Source organism: Eretmochelys imbricata, chromosome 1 (assembly GCF_965152235.1).
Source record: "Eretmochelys imbricata isolate rEreImb1 chromosome 1, rEreImb1.hap1, whole genome shotgun sequence".
In the NCBI taxonomy this organism is placed as follows: domain Eukaryota; kingdom Metazoa; phylum Chordata; order Testudines; family Cheloniidae; genus Eretmochelys; species Eretmochelys imbricata.
Window position 1 is genome coordinate 118800991 of NC_135572.1, and position 20225 is coordinate 118821215.

The following is a 20225-nucleotide window of genomic DNA, read 5'->3' on the forward strand; positions in this document are numbered from 1 at the left end:
TAATACTTTTCCATGTCAGTTTTAACTTTGTTATGATACTATTAAACTATAGTATAAAAAAAACCTGCATAGTATCTGATAGGTTTGTTGCTCTGTGGAGTATATTCACACAACCTCTTGATACGTATGAACTGATAGGTCTTCCAATGGGAATTCAAAGGAACCTGAGAACAGTCTCTTATTCATATATGTGAGGATGTACCATTTTCTTTAGAATATGGATCCACGTAGAAGTAGTGGATGTGATTCTGATCTCACACTGTTGTAGATTAAGAATAACTCTATGGAAATCAGCAGAGTTGTACCAGTGTAAACCTGGAGTGATATCAGAATCAGGCCAATAACATTTAACATTCTAATCTTGACTATATAATTTGATATAAATTTTGTACCATTTTGTTTTAAAGGATAGCGGATAATTTCTATGTTTGTGAAGGATACAGCATACCCCGTTGTCTACTTTATGAAATGTATATAGAGAATTGCACTCAGAATGCTCAGACTCAAGTAAATCCTGCTACATTTGGAAAGGTACAAAGCACATTGCTTTTATAGCATATATGGGGTTTAAGATAATGGGCTGAGACCTTGTGTAAATTCATAAAGAGATATTTGTACAGGGTTTGATCATGTTGCAAACTAAGGGAGCTTAATTTACAGACAAGGATAAGTAGTTATGCAATAAAATACCTTCAATGTAGAATTCTGGGAGAGATTTTGTTTGAAAGCTGCTATCCTATCTCTTGGTATAATACCCTCTTTGGCTTGCTTGGGGAATTTTATCTGCATTATTTTCTCTCTGAGGTAAGGTCTACATTCAAAACTTTTACTGGTTTTGTAATGTTGATTAGAGATGTGATTTTTTTTTTTAAATGACATTTCTATACCTGCAAAAGCTCTAGACACAGCATAGATGAAATTATACCGGCAAAAAAGTCCTTTTGCTAGGACAGCTTATTTTATTCTTCAAACTGGTATAAGAGTTAAATTGTGTCTACAGTAGGAAGGTTTGCCAGTATAGCTATACCAACAAACCTCTCAGGTGTAGACTGAAAACTTTATATTTTATATAAACAATTAGCACTGTATTTTTTTTGTCCAGGTTTGATGCTGCAAAGCATCCTGGTCTTCATGTTGTTTATCAGTTTAAAAAAAAATTAAATTTACTTATGAAGATTTTGCGCCACACACAGAATGTGTGTGTGTTTATAGAATCATCCAAGCAAAGCAAGATGCAGGAGTAAAAGAAGTCCTTTAGACAATGTCACTCTTCAAATAGTCTGGAGCTTTTATAGCCAACAGGGGAATTATTTTTTAAGACCCAAATCATTCAGTCCTAACAAACAGATGCATACTGCTTAACTTTATTCATGTGAATAAAGAAAAAATAACATTTTTGACTATGGTTACCCTATGCATTTTTTGCTCAAAATTTCCCACTATTGCTACCACTGGTGCAACTCCACTGGTATTCAAGCTGTTAGGCCTTGTCTTCACACTTACTTGCCGCTGTTTAAGTAGAAGTATTTTTTTTAATCAGTTTAGTTTAGTTGTACAAGTTGTATGTAGCTATTCTTATTTCAGTTTCAGAGTAGTTTATTGTTGTTTCACAGGATTAAGCTAAATCAAAATAAGCAACTCTTAAACCAAAATATGGCACACAAACTTGCAGTGGTTTAATTAAATGGGTTTTAAAAGACACATTTTGTTAAACTAGTGCAAATTGGTGTGTAGACAAGTCAAGGGATGAAATCCTTGTCTTATTGAAGTGAATGGGAATTTTACCATTGACTTCATTGCGAGGATTTCACCCCAAGACCTTTAGGGTATGTCTATGCTGGAATAAAAGACCTGTGGCATGGCTTATGAGCTGGCCCAGGTCAGCTGACTTGAGTTCGCAGGACTCGGACTGTGGGGCTAAAAATTGCTGTATAGACATGATTGGGCTTCGGCTGGAGCCTGGGTTCTGGGACCCTCCCCATTTACGGGGTCCCAGAACTCAGGCTCCAGCCCATGCCTGAATGTGTACACAGCAGTTTTACAGCCCAGCAGCCCAAGCCCCATGAGTCCGAGTCAGTTGACCTGGGCCAGCTGCAGGTGTTTAATTGCTGTATAGTTTTATTATATTTTTATTATTTATAGTTTAATTGCTGTATAATTATTGCCTTTATTTTTACTACTGTGTCATCAAAGTCAGTTTAAATCAAATAGAGGTAACACGGTGGTAAAAATGCTGGCAGACACTACCAACGTGGTTACATTAGAACTCCCATCATTACTACCGATGTGGGAGCTGCATCTTAGGGCAATTGGGGGGGAAAATGTCTAGTATAGACAAGGCCTTTGACACCAAACAACTTCATACTTGATTCATTTTGTTCCTACCCTGGACAACGAAGACTCCCACGGTTTATCTAGAGTAGATGCATTGTGTATTTGATAATCTGTTCCTGTTCTAAAAAGGAAAGGTAGCATGAGCTCTCTTGTTTTGTCTGTAGCTTTATAAGATAGCTCATACTCCTACTGTGTGTGTAATAATAGCAATTTGGATTATTACACTTACAGGCTTACATGGTGCTAATCTTGAGAGGCGCCAAATGATTTCAATTCACATTTCCTTCAATATGAGCAAAGGGATACTCGGCAACTTGATGAACTTGATAAAAAAAAAATTGATAAGTCAAACCCGATCCTGCAAGCGTGAGAAGGCTAACTAAAGTCATTGGGGCTACTTGTGTGAGTAAGAACTACTTGACTGAGTAAGGTGTGCCAGACTGGGCTTCATATTGGCAACATGTTAGAGATGCACACCAGCTAATTCAGCAATTACTATTTGAGTGTTATTGGGAAAACAGGTATCACAGCAGTTTGTGAGGGGATGTGCAGTAATGGAAACAATTAGAGGAAAACAAATCAGATAAATCGTTATATGTTAATGACTCACCCAGGTAACTCTTATCTTTTGTGTTTTTTAGCTTGTTCGCTTAGTTTTCCCAGATCTGGGGACCAGAAGGCTGGGCACAAGGGGAAGTGCCAGGTATTATTTATTTATTTCATTTACTGCTTTATTTTAAAATGTTAATTACACCCTTTTTGGGGGGGAAATAATATAAATAACTGTATCCTCAGCTCTGTTTACTTGAGACCCTGCTCTACCCTAGCTGAGGTTCTTGTTGAATGTCTGTAATCACAAGAACAGCTGTATTGTGATTGATGGCGTTACCAGTAAACTAAAGTAGGATTAATTTAATGAAAGTCACCATATCCAAGCTGTTTTTTAGCATATGAATTCAAGATAATTTTAATTTTTAAAACTTAAAAAACACTATTTAAAGTACTCTGGTGCTTTTGAAGCACCGACTTGTGTTAGGTGGGTGCAGAAGCTCATTACCCTAGTAAGGCACTCCAGAGGCATTGTGTCTGAGGGAGGCAGAGTGATTCTTGTGATCAGGTAAGCCCAAGGACTCTTATTTTGACCAGTCCTATGCAAGAGGTCCTAAAGGCAGGGAGTCTCTTCTGTCCCTGTGCACCCATTGAGTGGCCCTTCACAATCTGGCTCATAATGGAACTGTTATAAATTGTTACTGGCTCCCTGATGGATTTTCCCCTCTCCCACTCCCATACAGAGCATGGAGAGAATTGAGTCCCATTGACTTTTAATCCATTGATTTAATGTCCAAATTCATAACTGCTGAACAGAAGAAAAAAAATGATTTTATTTCAAGGCCTTTAGGTATGCCAATTGCATGAGAATTTTGCTTAATAAAGATTAAAGGACTGCAATTAAAATACTGATTCTGAAAGTGGCATAGTTTACTTAGATTGTCTAACAAATCTTCTGTATCAGCCTGGCCCCATCACTTTCAATTACTGTGGTGCCATTCTCACATTAGATTTTTGACTAATACACATAGCTGATGCCAGAGCAAACTAGGTCCTTTACACCAGCATAGTATCAGCACAGTGAAGCTCTGACATACACTCACATGCACAGTCTGACACATCCCCTAACCTGGGATTAGGGGTGGCTGGTACACAAACTGCCTACACTGGTTCTATGCCATGCACTCAAATCGGGGCGGGGGGTGGGTGGGTGGGACACCGGATAATTTCTACCACAGAATATTGAAAGAACTGGCACAGGGGATTACTAGTATTGCACCAAGGATTTTTAATAAATCTATCTATTTGGGGGTAGTACAATATGACTAGAGAATAGCTAACATCATACCTATATTTAATAAATGAGAAAAAATGTGATCTGGGCAATTTTAGTCTGACTTCATTGGTATGCAAGATTTTAGAACTAACTGTGAAGGGAGGAATAATGAAATTCGTAGAGGTAAATGGTAAAGGGAGTGCAATGCAACATGGGTTTACCAAAGAAAGATCATGCCAGAGTAACCTGATTTTCTTCTTTTAGAAAATAATGTTTTGGGTTTTTTTGAAGGGGGTAAGGTAAGGAAAATGCAGCAGGTCTAATATATTTGGACTTCAGTAAAGCATTTGACACAATGCCACATGGAAAATTATTAGTTAAATTAGGGATGATGTGGCTCAGTAGAAACATAGTAAGGTGGATAAGGAATTGGCTAAACTGGAGAAGGCATTGTTTTGTGCTGAAAGGTGAATTATCGGACTGAGGGAAGTTACTCATGGAGTTCCTCAAGGATCAGTCTTGGAACCAATCTTATCCAATATTTTTATTAAATATGAAAAGTAGGAGTGTGCTAGTGAAATTTGCTGATTATACTAAGTTGGGAGGCAACATCAATACACAGGAGGATTGGAACATTATACAGGAAAATCTGGATGATCTTGAAGACTCAAAAAACAGAAATGGGATGAAATTCAACAGTACCAAGTGCTCGGTCATACACTTAAGGTGATCACGGGATGACAATGAGCCACCAATATCATGCAGCTGTAAAAAAGGCAAATGGCAAATGTGATCCTAGCATGGATTAGGCAAGGCATTTCCAGTAGAGATAGAGAAGTATTAATGCCATTGCACAAGGTGCTGGTAAGACCTCACTTGAAATATTGTGTACAATTCTGGTCACTCATGTTCAAGAAAGATTAATTTAATCTGGAACAGGTGCAGAGAAGAGCTACTAGGATGACACGGGAATGGAGGATCTATTTTATGAGAGTAGACTGGACAAGCTCAGCTTGTTTAGCAAAAAGAAGGTTGAGGGAGGATATAATTAATCCCCATTTGTATTTATTGATAGCAAATACTAGAGAGGGTGAAAAGTTATTTATGCTAAAGGACAATGTTGGCATTAGAACAAATGGGTATAAACTGGCCATTAACAAATTCAGGCTGGAAATTAGAAGAAGGTTTCTAATCATCAGAAGGGTGAGGTTCTGGAACAGCCTCCCAGTAGGAGTTGTGGGAGCAGACCACTTAACTAGTTTTAAGAAAGAGCTGGATAAATTTGAGTGCAGTTGCATGACAGGGTTATTTATTATGATGATGAGGGCTAGGTTCAACAGCTCTGGAGTTCACCTCTGGTTTAAGTCCTATGTTCCTACAGCTCATGCTTCAGGATTTTAGCCAGCCACCCAGCAGAGGTCAGGAAGGAAGTTCCTCCCTCCCCGCCCCTAGTATACTTGGGGGGATTTTTTTTTTTAATCTTCTTCCACTGAAGCATCTGGATATGGGACACAATGCAGGGAGGGCCAGGGCCCTGAAGTAGCACAGAGCATTCTTTCTCAGGTGCTTGGCTGGCTGGGGCTTGCTAATATGCTCAGGGTCTAACTGATCACCATACTTGGGATCAGGAAGGAATTTCCCTCCAGGTCAGATTGACAGTCATCTTGGAGGTTTTTTGTTTTCTTCTGCAGCCTGTGGGTGAGTCACTTGCCAGGACCATCTGGGTATATCAATCATTTCCCCTGATATTGTGGGGCCTTAGGCACTGGTGCACCATGTTCTTTCCTATACTCTACTTGTGGCACATAATAGACTAGTCTCCTGTGGGTTGTAATATGTTGGTTTCATCATGGGCGCCAGATGGACCTCCCCTTTGGGGAGGCTAGCCCCATGCCCTGCCCCTTCTGCATGAGGCCCCACCCCCCATGGCAGGAGCCCGGAGCCCCCCCACCCCTCCACTCCTGCAGTGGGAGAAGTCCTGGGCTGGCTGGAACCTTGAGCCCCCTCCTCACCCACCACCTGAGGAGCCCCAGGCCGGCCCTAATCCCAGGCCAGCCCCGGCTGGCCCAAGCAGCCTCAGTCCAGCGTCCTGTGGCAACGGCTCCAGACAGGGAAACCAGAGCCTTCCCTGGCCCATTATATCCGCTGCCCATGGGGTTTCGTTTTAGTTGTTGGGTTAGTGTGCGGTTGCTGGGTGGGTTGATGGGCTGTGCTATACAGAAGGTCAGACTAGATGATCTAGTGGTCCCTTCTGGCCTTAAAACTCTATGAGCAGGGCCGGGCCCAAGCGCCAAAAAAAAAAAAAGCCAGAGTGCAGCCAAAGCGGAAAAAAAAAAAAAAGGGCCAGAGTGCCACCCCTTGAAAAGTGCCGCCCAAGCACGGGCTTGGTTTGGTGGTGCCTAGAGCCGGCCCTGTCCATGAGAGAGTAACCCTGAGGAAAGGGGAAATCTCTGCTGGCTTAGTATGGTCAGAATTGGGCCCACTAAGTATTGTTTACTGTCCAATAGGTATCAGGTAAAAAGCCAGTGGGGAAATGGCACTTCAGAAGCTGTACAGTGGCATGACAGCAGTGTGAACAGTGGTTCCACACCACCCCAGTATCAACAAGAGGTGCCAGTGCTTCGTGGGGGATTTCAAAAAACAAGACATTTAATTCCTCAGGCAGCAACTGGACAGGTGGCATCCTTAACCGAAAGTGGTTTTAATCTTCCATGACTGGAGATGGGAGGCCAAATCCTCAGTTGGTATAAATTCATGTAACTCCACTGAAGTAGCTTCTTTGACCTCAATGAGGATCCTGCCCTAGTCTCTGTGCTTCTGCTGTATAGGTTGGCTGCACTCCCCACACTGCTCCAGGGTTGATAGTTTTTTAAAAACTAACAAACACTTTATTTTTATTTATTTTATTTTATTATTATTATTAAATTACAAAGGCTGTTTTAAAAAGTGATTGTAAAGTTATTTTTTAAAAAAAAGTTTGTCAAAATGTGCTTATTCAAACATTAGACAAAATAAGATTTAAACAATTTTAAAAATAAATACAGTTTTCTACCTTTGTTTTCTTATTTCAAAAGAATTGCGAGCTGCTTGCAGAATACAGATGTGAGTTCAGAGATGACTTGGTCTTGCAAACTGTATACTTGTCAGTCCATCACATTTTGTATTTTTTTAGGTATCACTACGATGGAATACATATCAAGAAGAGCTCTTCCTTCTATGCTCATTATTGCTATCTTCTGGCTAAAAAAAAAAATCACAGGTTTGGATTTAAATGTTCTTAATTATAAAAGGTGCATTAATACAATTTTCTTTAAAATCTGCTTCATTGCCTACTGAAAATTGATAACAGAATTGCATTTTCCTATAATAATGCAATCTAATTAAATATTGTCATTAATACAAAGGCTCCAGTTTTAAAAAGTGGCAGTTGCACACCTAATTGAACACAAAATCACACTTCCATGCACTTGACATTTTCAGCAGATGGCTCTTAAGTGCAGGAAATCTATGACAAAACTAAAACAAGAGCTTAAAAATGCTGAGAAACTAAATAAGAGCAAAAATATAAGTGGTCAGCACCAGTGGTGTGAACACTTGTTTAATCATATTAGTGCATCTTGATTGCTAATCCTCACAATTTAAGCAATGTATTGGCACTTACAGTAATTGTGATTTATTGAAATGCATTCTATATGTAGTTTTGTTTTCTGTTTCTTACCATTCAAATTAATGCGGGATAGTCTTTACTTTGAAAAGGCCTACTTTTGTTTTGGTTTCCTTTGTATTACAGTTTTAGAGTTAAAAAGAGAGCCAAAAAAAGGATGCAACTGTGAGAAAATACACACAACAGAAGAGAACAAATTAAATGTGAAAAATAAAAAGTCTAAAAATATGGTACAATGTAAGACTCCTGCAGACTCTTGTCTATGGGCAAAGGGCTTGATCGTGTCCCATTGAAGTCAATGGAAGTTTTGCCATTGACTGCAATAGGAGCAGGATCAGATCCACAGTTCTCCACCATGAGTAGTCCTGAGTACTCATAGCAGTAAGCCCTATGCCTGCTATTTCCAGGATCAGGCCAATAGTTTAAATAAGCAACTGTTGGGCTGATTCTCCACTGACTTGCACTTTCATGCCTGTGCAAAGTGGATATAAAATGCTACGAAATCAAAGTTCACTCATTAACAGTGTTTGCACCCATTTCTCATTCACTTTCTACAGGAGGAGTAGGATGTCCCAGCAGATAGGGTGCTAGGCTGTGACTAAGGAGACCTGGGTTAAATTCTCTGCTTCTCCACTGTCTTCCTGCGTAACCTTGGGCAAATGGTCGTTTAGGGTACGTTTACGCTGCAAAAAAACCCCAACCCTGCGGTGTGAATCCAGGTCAACTGACTGGGCCTTGTGCTCTGGGGCTAAAAATAGCCAGGTAGATATTTGGGATCAGGCCAGAGCCTGGGCTCTGAAATCCGCCGAGGGGATGGTCTCAGAGCCCAGACTCCAGCCCAAGCCCAAATGTCTGCACAGCTATATATCCCTGCAGCACAGTTTACCAAAGCTCTGAGACTCACTGCCATGGGTTTCTTTTCTTTTTCTTTGGTTGCTGTTTGCAGTACAGATGTGACTTTAGTCTCTCTGTGCCTTCATTCCCCATCTGTAAAATGGGGATAATATCACTTGCCTACCTCACGAGGTGTTGTGAGGATAAATACATTAATGACTGTGAGGCACTCAGATACTATGGTAATGGGAGCCATATAAATACTTATAAAGAAAAGGAGTACTTGTGGCACTTTAGAGACTAACCAGTTTATTTGAGCATGAGCTTTCGTGAGCTACAGCTCACTTCATCAGATCTGATGAAGTGAGCTGTAGCTCACGAAAGCTCATGCTCAAATAAACTGGTTAGTCTCTAAAGTGCCACAAGTACTCCTTTTCTTTTTGCGAATACAGACTAACACGGCTGTTACTCTGAAACCTGTCATAAATACTTATGATACTATATATAGGGTGACCAGAGAGCAGGTGTGAAAAATCGGGACGGGGGTGGAGGGTAATGGGCATCTCTATAAGACAAAGACCCAAATATTGGGACAGTTCCTATAAAATCGGGACATCTGGTCACCCTAACTATAAATGACTATATGAGCTGCAAGGGAATGGAAAATTAGACCCCATCACTTTGACTGTGCACCCTGTTACACCAGTTTTACAGCAGTGTAACTGCACTGAAGTCAGAGGAATGACGCTGGCATAAAACTGGTGGAATAGAGTGGAGGATCAGGTTCTGTAGCTGATCAACTAACAAATACTTATTCGGAGAATAAACAAATTGTTCTCAGAGAGTCCCAAATTCAAATAGTATCCATAGCTACCTATAGACATGGGTTTAGAGCAGCCATCATGGGGAGCTTGCCTCCTGGTTCCTGTCTAGGAATGTGGCAAATAAGTGCATCAGTCTGCAGCACCCTTGTCCTCCTGGAAAAGAAGTAACAGTTTCTAGTCACTGTACTCCTTAGAAAGAAAAGGAGGACTTGTGGCACCTTAGAGACTAACCAATTTATTTGAGCATAAGCTTTCGTGAGCTACAGCTCACTTCATCAGATGCATTTGGATGCACTCCTTAGCTCCTTTCTGTTGAAGAAACCACATCCAACTGGCACTGCCTCTGCTGCTGGGTTCGGCTTAGCCACAGGGGGGAGCTGCTGTGCAATAGCCCAACAGCGACTGCAGCACCTGCTCCAGCAGCTTCCCTGGCTCTGGCTTCCCTGCAGTTTGTCCTTCATCCCTAAAACAAGCAGCTGAAATTGGACCAAAACACCTGCAGATCTAGGTGTTTGGCTGGAGGCTACCTGTTGGAAGTTTTGTGTCACTACACTGACTGTGGGGCCCCTCTTCCCATTTTCATCTCCCTGCCAAGGATATCCTTAGCCCCTGAAAAACAGGTCTCTTCTTTGGTTATACCCTGGTGATCAAGAGACATTCTCCAGAGAGAGAGCAGCTATGAAAATGACAATGTAGTGACCTCTTTCCAGTTTCAAGAGAGATTTTGAGATTTGATAAATATAAATAAATAAAATAAACTCCTTTTACTGGTTATAACAGAGAAGTATAACAAAAAGTGTGATCATGTTTGTCCTAATAGTATTAACTCACTTTCACAGGCCTCCCTGTTGAGTCTGTTACTTTCTGAAATCACCATCATCTTACATATGGGGTCTAATTAAAGCTGATAAACTGGTAAAAAATTCACTTAAAAAAAATTTACATCAACATTTTCAAAAAATCCAAGAATTCCAACTAGCGTTATAGCTATTTGTAGCCCCCAAGCCCTCCAAAAACCATCATGAACATTTAATCATTTTTTAAAATAATTTAAAATATTTTTTGGCAAAATATTTAAAAATATCAAAATATGAAAGACTGGAGTTGGAGATTTCCAAAATCTGGTGTGATTAATTAATAAATTAATGTCGAAGAAGATCTTAACATTTTCTTCTAAATAATGGAAATTGATCTTGAATCTGCTACGGAATCTAATCTTAATACTGTTTATGTAAAACTCTTTATATTGCTCCTCCAACTGGAAGGAGTCTGAGAGAGGCTCTTTCACCTGCCACCCTCCTCTTCCTCTTTTCCCCTCAGTCTTCCTCTGTCACTTTTCTTCCCCTCTTTCAGGCCTATGATATTGTCCCTTCCCCACAATTTCTTTCCCGTTTCAACTGCAGTTACCCCCCAAACCCCCCAAAAACACATTAACAGGAATGAATAAATATCAGATGATCTTGTTGTTACTCATCCTCCCCTTCCTCTACCCACTTCCTTTTCTTTCTTTCCTTTTCACTTACATCTTTCTTGACCTTATTTAGATGGTAAGTGCATTAGGGTAGGAACTTCCCTCACTCTCTGTTCTGTGTGATGCCTAGCTCACTTTCGGGTACTGGGTAAATAAAGATAATATTTGCTAACAGTAGAGTCACATATATGTTAATTTTTCCAAGGCAGAGATCAGACTGTGTTTACACTTAATTATCTTTGAGCTTTCATCTGGCTGTTGAGTGGAGGGAGAGTGCTGCCATTTGTCTGTTTCTAGGCAGCAGCTCGCACACTCACATGTTGCCTGACTGGCCCTAATGAAGGGGGGCAGCACAAGAACAAGCACGCTGTGCCAGCCAGCCTACTGAGCGAGAGCACGGCTGAGATGTGTTGCCATAGTAGCAGCAGCACAAGATACAGCTGGCCACCTTCTCAGAGCAGGAACTGAAAATCCCTTTTTTTTTTTTTTTTTTTTTAAACAGATTTTAGAAATCTGCAAAATTAACAAAATAAATGACAGGAAATACTTCTAGTTCTAAGTTTCTTCATTTTTTCTCTCACCAACTTAAAAAGCTCTTGATTCTAGGATAGTGTTGGTGTTAAGGCCTTAAACATATTATTGAACATACATAGTGTTAAGGTCGTGGACCATAATGGTCATTGATCAACAATTTTATTTTTCTAGCGGAATGGAGATTTCATGGCAGATCAGAGTGGTGATCTCTCAGGTGGCTAGATCCAGTCCCATGGATGGTTTTAAATATCAGGGCTGAGACCTTGAATTGGCCTCCGTTCTTAATGAGAAGCCAGTGCAAACAGCAGGGCAGTGGGATAATGTGTTTTTAGTAACTTGTGTTTTTAAGGCCTGTACTACACTGAAAAGTTGATTCAGTATAGTTACATGCGGCAGGGTATGAAAAAAGAGTCCTTTTGTCAACTTAGGGTCTGTCTATACTTAAACCACTACAGCAGTGATTCTCAACCAGGGGTACGCATGCCCCTGGGGGTACATCAACTCATCTAGATATTTGCCTAGTTTTACAAAAGGCTACATAAAAAGCACTAGCAATGTCAGTACAAACTAAAATTTCATACAATGACATTATACTGCTCTGTGAACTATGCACTGAAAATAAGTACAATATTTATATTCCAATGGATTTATTTTAGAATTATAGGGTAAAAATGAGAAAGTAAGCAATTTACCACTAATAGTGTGCTGTGACACTTTTGTATTTTTAAGTGAGGTGTAACTGGGGGCTATGCAAGACAAATTAGACTCCTGAAAGTGGTCTGGAAAGGCTGAGCACCACCCACCGCACTACAGCGGCAAAGCTGCAGCCGCTGCTTTACTGCTTCAGTGTAGACACTACCTAGGCCTCTTGGTGTAGGTAATCCACTTCCTCAAGAGATGGTAGCTAGGTCAACAGAAGAATTACTCTGTTGACCTAATGCTGTCTACTCCAGGGGTAACGTTGGCATAGCTATGTCTCTGAGGTAGAGTTGCCAATCCAGGATTGTCCTGGAGTCTCCAGGAATTAAAGATTAATCTTTAATTAAAGATTGTCATGTGATGAAACCTCCAGGAATATGTCCAACCAAAATTGGCAACCCTACTTTAGGGGTGTGGATTTTTTATATGCCCAAGAGACTTAGATATTCTGATGTAAGTTCCCAGTGTAGACCATCCCTCAGATAACTTTGTTCGGGGAGGAGTTTTCCTAACCTGACAGAAAAACCCCTTCCATCAGAGTAGGCTGCAGCTACACTACGGGGCTGTGATGGCACAACTATGATGACATACTAAATTGGTATAGTCTCTGTAGTGACTAACATGCCCTAAGTAGATAATGCTGCTGCATTTTCCCTAGTTTGAGTTATTTCAGGGTGGGTGGCTTTCTCCCTACACATAATGAGTTGCAGTAAGCAAGTCTTGAGGTCACAAATGCATGGATCACTATCATGAGGTCTGTGTCTGGTTGGACAGCCCTAATGCAGGCTTCTGGCCAGCTGTAAGTGGAAGTGTACTTTTTACACAACCGTGACTATGCTCCAAAAACACTGAGGAGTCCAAAAGGACCGAAAGCTATGAAAATTCTTCAAAATACTTCCTTCTTCCTATCAGTATTAGGTGACCAGACAGAAAGTGTGAAAAATTGGGACGGGGGTGGGGGGTAATAGGAGCCTATATAAGAAAAAGACCCAAAAATTAGGACTGTCCCTATAAAATCGGAACATCTGGTCACCCTCGTACTACATCTCTTTTGCCTGGTTGGCTGGCTGAAGCTGATCACAACCACAGAGAGAGCTGGGAGATGGTGTTGTTTACAGCAGATGTAAAACAGGTAGAGCTACATATTTTCTGCACATTCTTGGCATTTCAATCTATGTTGTCAAACCAGCTTCCTCGAGTTCATATAAATGTTAGTAGGATGGACTAGGGCTGAGCCTTGTGGGACACCTCTGATGCATTACAAAGTTGAAGAACCAGTTCCTACTCTGAACAATGTACAATCTAAATTGACCATAAAGGATTGGGGGGGAAAGGGATGGGATGTACAATCAAAGTGATCAAGATGATAAAAAGGGCCCCTTTCATTATTTACATGTTTGTAGTTCTTTTGTGTGTTTGTTTCAGTGGAGCTGCATCCACTAATGTAAAATAGTGAATTTGGCACAAGAAGTTAAAAAAACCTAATCACCTACCTTTGCATTTTAAAATGGCCTGTTTGTTGATTTTATTTGCATAATGATTTTTTAATTAAGATCTGAGAAATCAACCCATTTAGAAAATCAATTAATAAACTAAAAGTCATGGGACAAAGTGGTAAGAGGGAGAGGTTGTTTCTTAAAATTATTATTATTACACAAATGGTTGTGTCAGTCCCAGTCTGATAACCTAGCCAGTTAGAGATCATTTTCATACTAAAGACCTAATAAGCCAACAGTTTTTAAAATTGGAGTTATGCTATGTGTATTCCACCACAGTGGGGATGGCTCCAGTTCTGAGGATGCAGCAAATTATGAGCGCAACGGCTACAGAAAAGGAACAGTGAGTATCAAATAAAGTGGATTTACTACAAAACTGAAAGATCAATAATGGTTTAATGAGCTAAAACGATCACAACATTATGTCTTAGTAAAGTGCAGCTTGCCCCTAATACCCTTTAAAGTAGTATATCTCTGTGTATAGGTTCATTTGCTGGCTACTTATTTTTTTGCTTACTTACTGGTTAAATATTTTTCGTCACCTCACTGTCTGCCCAAATCATTAGGTAGGCTTAATGTGGAAGCTGTAGCTAAGAGAGCCCAGGTTTGTGTCTATCGGTGTTAGTAGGACATGGCCTTTGCTGTGCAGGTCCACACTTAGACTCATTTCCACAAAATATCGGGCTGCTGAGCCTGAATCAGTACAGTTCAATGAGACTGTATTGGCATGACAAGAATTCAAGTATTGCCAAAGGATTATAAAAAAAAAACCCTCTCGACCATTAGGGTCTGATGCGAAGCTCACCTGCTAGTGCAGATGTTTCTGAAATAACACTGCTGGGAGTTGTCTTGACATTGGAGTTCTTGGTAGTCTGTCAACAGGATGTGACCAATATGAGAACCCTGATTAAACTGAGGGAAAGGAGGAGTGTGGATGTATCCCTTATTTTTGTAGAGCACTTGGATATGGCAATGAGTGTATTACAAGTGTATGCACCGATGATAGATGAAAAACGTGCAGACACAGGACAACATTATATCCAGCAACCTCACTAGCAGAGCCAGATACACTTAACATTAGTTAGAATGTCATGATTATGAAATGTGTTAGTATGTCTACACTATAGTGTAAGCCCAGGTGCAAGGTTAACCCCACTTATGTCTACACTGCAATTGAGCTAATCCAGGCTAGGGCTCTGGACTCTGCAGGCCTGGAAGGTCCAAGCTCAAGTCAAGCTGGGACCCAGGGTCAAACCTTTTGCAAAGTGAGCTGCTTCCTGGTAATGTGCAGGATGGGAGGTAAAGTTTTCTCACAGTGCGCTACAGTCCTAGGGTAGAGCAGCCACATTTGGGTCAGGGTAGTAGGGACTCTGGGATATGGTTACTTGGGTATGCGCATTGCAGTGTGGATCCCAGAGTCCTAGGTTTCAGCATGGGTTAGAAAAGTCTTAACATAGAGTTTAAATACAATGTAGATGCTCAAGCCCAGGGTTCCCTAACACGGGTCAGCTGACTCAAGTCCCACTAACCCTAAATTTACATTGCAGTGTGGACATACCCATAGAAAAGGTGCATAGGATACACATATCACTAAATACTTTCTGTGAAAAAAAATGTATATTCTTTAGGCTCTGGATTTCTAGCCTGCCCATACCTGTTCCTTTTACCTACCTTCCAGTGAATAGGTGAGGTGTCACAGTTCCAGGTTTTGCTGCCTGTAGCAATCATCTGTCTATGGGTGGGAATCTGCATTCCTGGCCCTCCAGACCAGAGTTTTAGGGTTGCAGTTTCCTTACTTATCCCAGCAATCTGAGATTAGTGTAATGCCTGCTCTGCTCTCTCCCAGGGCTCTGACAGAGTTTACCAGTGATCAGCCAACTTGCATAGAGCACAGTATATTTATTTAGAAGAAAAGCATTACAGAGAAAATGTATCATAAATGAATAAACAGTCTACATACATGCCAAGCTTACCAGGTGTCACCCATCTTCTACATGTAGACCCTTCCAGCAGGGTTTTGCCCTCTTGGTTAACATCTCATGTCTGTTCATGCAATTCCCCCCAAGAGGTGTTACTTCTGCATAGTTGTTTATGCATCGGGAGTTTGCATTGATTACCCCGTCAGCTTCTCCCCAGCTCCAAAACATGCACTGCCCTGCTCAGTCTTTATCAAGGAAGTTTATTTCCTTAACATAAATAGCAAACAAACAGAAAACAGTATTTTAACTCAATCCTTGGCCTAGGGTGACCAGATGTCCCGATTTTATACGGCCAGTCCTGATTTTTGGGTCTTTCTTATATCAGCTCCTATTACCCCCCACTCCCTCTGTCCTGATTTTTCATGCTTGCTGTCAGGTCACCCTGCCTTGGCCCCAGGTTTCAGGGCCACCCTTCCCAGGGGTCTCTGGCACTCCAGTTCCTGGCAGTTTCCCTGGCAGCTCTGCTCTCTTCTTGTAGCAACAGCCCCAGAGATGCTTCCCTTGCTCCAGGGACCCACCTCAGGAGCTAACTCCACTTCAGTGTGGGTCTCCCCTCCCCAAAGCACAACCTGTCTCAATCAATCTCCCCTAGTTCCCCACTAGCAATCCTTTATAGACCCAGGGATAGCCCAGCCCTCTTTAACTGCCTGGAATGGGTTTACCTGTTCTGGTCCAGGGTTGCTGGGCTTAGTCTATCCACAGAGCCAGCTACCCTGTGATACCCTCCAGTGATTTAAGTTCCTGCAGGAAGTTCTGTGATCCTCCTTCATGGAGCCAGAATTCAATCCCCTAGCTCACAGAGCTATATATAGAATTTATAGATATAATAATCTGTGAAGAACCCATGTGCATATAATATCTGGCACATCTCAAAAAAATATTCTTGGAAGCTTCTGCACTATGACACTCCTCGGGGGTACCCAACGTTGTGAGGCACCTCACTGCCACCTGGCCTTAGCATGAAGGAATCTTGTGTTTGCCTGCTGTGGATCAGCTCCCTGAAACCAATAGCCTTTGGCATCACAAGCACTTCCTACCTTTCAGGCCTCCGAGGAGGAATTTGCTCATTCTCTGCAGGGAGTGACAGGCACCACCAACCCCCTGCGTCCTCCAAGCATTCCCTGCAGTGTCCAGCCCTTTACCCACTGAACACGCACACAATTACCAGGCCAGCTGTTTCCAGAGGAACAGTACATACCAGCTTTAAAGATTCAACAAAGAATCCTCACTTTGCCTAACACCAGCACTTAGATGTATTTATAGTGAAAACAAGAATAAGATGATTATTCTGAGACCCTGGGTTTTTTTTGCCTTCTTCCGCAGCACGGGTCATTTGCAGACTTAAATTAGAGTCCATGGTGGAGTCTCTGTAACTTGAAGTCTTTAAATCATGATTTGACTTAAGTAACTCAGCCAGAGTATTACAAGAGTGGGTGAGTGAGGTTCTGTGGCCTGCAATATTCAGGACATCAGACTAGATGATCATGATGGTCCTTTCTGATCATAGATTCATAGAATATCAGGGTTGGAAGGGACCTCAGGAGGTCAATTAGTCCAACCCCTTGCTCAAAGCAGGGCTAATCCCCAACTAAATCATCCCAGCTAGGGCTTTGTCAAGCCTGACCTTGAAAACCTCTAAGGAAGGAGATTCCACCACCTCCCCAGGTAAGCCATTCCAGTGCTTCACCACCCTCCTAGTGAAAAAGGTTTTCCTAATATCCAACCTAAACCTCCCCCACTGCAACTTGAGGCCATTGCTCCTTGTTCTGTCATCTGCCACCACTGAGAACAGTCTAGATCCATCTTCTGTGGAACCCCCTTTCAGGTAGTTGAAAGCAGCTGTCAAATCCCCCCCTCATTCTTCTCTTTTGCAGACTAAATAATCCCAGTTCCCTCAGCCTCTCCTCATAAGTCATGTGCTCCAGCCCCCTAATTATTTCTGTTGCCCTCTGCTGGACTCTTTCCAATTTTTCCATTTAATTTAAACTGAATTAGCTCCAGATCACTCGAATTAAGGTTGTCCTCTACACACAGTTCTGTGAAATCCTCACTACTCACCAAATACTAAATCTAAAGTGGCATCACCTCTTGTTGGTTTGGTGAAGAAATCTGTCAGTTATCACATCCAGGAATATCTGGGCCCTCTTGTCCTCCAATCTATATCTGGGAAATAAATATCTCACACAATTCCCAGTAGTATTGAGTTCATTAAAAACATTAAAGATGTCTCTACCCAAATCCAAATTGGATTCTGGGAGTCTATAGCATACCCCAAGCACTATCCCTGGGGAATCTGTGGTAGCTTTCTTCCCTAAAGTGATTTTGACACAGTCACTGTCTTATCCATTCCATCACTTCTAATTTCTTCACAGTCTACCTCATTGTTAATATACAATGCTACTCCACCACCTTTACCTTTATTTCTGTCTTTCCTGAACAGCCCATACCCTTCAATACATGTACTTCAATCTTTACTATTCCACCATGTTTCTGTTATCCCTATAATATGTGGTTTCACTTTCTGCACCGGTTTCAGAGTAACAGCTGTGTTAGTCTGTATTTGCAAAAAGAAAAGGAGTACTTGTGGCACCTTAGAGACTAACCAATTTATTTGAGCATAAGCTTTCATGAGCTACAGCTTACTTCATCGGATGCATACTGTGGAAAGTGTAGAAGATCTTTTTATATACACACAAAGCATGAAAAAATACCTCCTCCTTTAGATAAGCTATTACCAGCAGGAGAGTGGGGTGGGAGGAGGTATTTTTTCATGCTTTGTGTGTATATAAAAATCTTCTACACTTTCCACAGTATGCATCCGATGAAGTGAGCTGTAGCTCACAAAAGCTTATGCTCAAATAAATCACTTTCTGCACCAGTAACTCTAATTCCTCCATTTTGTTACCCAGGCTCCTTGCTTTGGTGTACTGAAATCTTAGTAGTTTCTGTATTGCTTTGCCCAGATTCCTCACCTGTTTAGGTACAGTCGTTATGCTGCCAGTATCACCTAACTGAGCTATCATTGGTATTGGCACTATCTTTCCTCTTGATGTCCATTCTCCTACTTCTGTTGTTCCTTTCTCCATTGCTATATCCTTTCTTACTAGAGTTTCTTCCCATTCAGTATTACAAGCAGGTGTGGAGAATACGTGAACATCTCCCAACTGTCTCCCCCAGATACCTAGTTTGAAAGTTCTTTTAATCAGTTGTGCCAACCTCCATCCCAGAAATCTGTTTCCCTCCCTACTCAGGTGGAATCCATCCCATGAGAATAGTCCTTTGTCCATGAATACTTTCCAGTGATTAAATATCCCAAAGCGCTCCTTACAGCACCACTGCCTGGCCATCATCATAATGGTTGATCATCATATTGTTGTCTCACCTTCATTCTCCTCCTCTAGGGAAATGGCAGAATCCCACTCAAGATCACCGGAGACGCCATTTCTTAAAGTATCTTACCCAGCCTGGCATAATCTCTCTTGATGTGTTCTAGCAAGAATCAGTTGTTCCCATGTGAAGGACAGTGAATTCTTCCCTGCTCTCATTAGGATTCTCTTCAGCCTCAGGTCCACATCCCATATCTTAGCTCCCAGCAGACAGCATACTCATCCGTTTTCCAGATCATCTCTGGTGACAGGCCTGTCTGTTCTTAATAGGGAGTCCCCTATTGTTGCTGTGATTCTCTGGTCTTCCTCGTTCTGTTCTTTCCGGCTGCAAGTCCTCTTATCTTTTGCTCTTTCTTGCTATCTTCTGCAAGTTGTCACCTATCCCTCCTGGGGCTCCAAACCCTGGCAATCTGCATTTATGGTTCCCCTCTTCTTGTAGGACTAGCCACCCTTCTCTTATTCCTTGCCCTCCCATGTTCTGTTGCAGCCTGCTGTGCTCTTCATTGTACAACTCGGCAAACCTGTTCCTGAGCTCTGTTTCTCCTTCACTAGCTGATCTTTTCCTGTGCCTGGTTCTCATGGTCCCATGCTGCCACTGGCCACTTTCCTCATCCAGCAGTCTACCCTCAAAGTTCTCCAGTCCAGCTTGCATCTGTGAAACTCGAATTTTCCCTTCAGCCTCCTCTTGCCTTCCCTCCATTCTCTGCAGACTCCAGCACAGGGCCCTCTGAGGGCAATAAAAGGGTCTGACACCCATGAGCACTTTAAGGCTGCCCTCCCTGGATCACTCCCTGCCACCCCACTATTGTCCAAAGTTCGGCATCTCTATAGGAAAGCATGAAGGGAGTCAGCTCACCGCTTGGCACCTCTTCACGGCCAAACGTGGCATGGTAACTCGCTTCTGCTCTTCTCATGCCTTGGCCTCTGGCCAGGTCAGTTCCAAGTCTCACCCCTTCAGGGGTAGTCCATAAGCCAAATCAACGGGGTTAGTAATAGGTGAAGGAGGGGGAAATGCCTCCCTCTCAGGGTTTATCAGAAGCCGGTCCTCCCTTGCCTCAGGGAGGGACCTTCATGCAGCTGTGGATGGGAGAGATCCTGCCTTCCCTCAGTCCTTTCTTCAGAAGCTGCAAGGTCCTTTTTCTTCCCTGGCCTGCCTCCAAGTGAGCTGTTCTGCTCCCT

The 20225-nt window shown here is 41.9% G+C and overlaps 1 protein-coding gene across 1 annotated transcript in view; it reads left to right on the forward strand.

Annotated features, from left to right (window-relative positions):
• The first annotated feature begins 468 nt into the window (after window positions 1-468).
• RFX8 (regulatory factor X8) overlaps window positions 469-20225 on the forward strand; it is a 42350-nt gene continuing 22593 nt past the window's right edge. The window contains exons 1-4 of the mRNA XM_077810005.1: window positions 469-531; window positions 2976-3037; window positions 7332-7418; window positions 13961-14024. Of these exons, the coding sequence (XP_077666131.1) occupies window positions 469-531; window positions 2976-3037; window positions 7332-7418; window positions 13961-14024 (276 nt within the window). The remainder of the gene's footprint in view (window positions 532-2975; window positions 3038-7331; window positions 7419-13960; window positions 14025-20225) is intronic.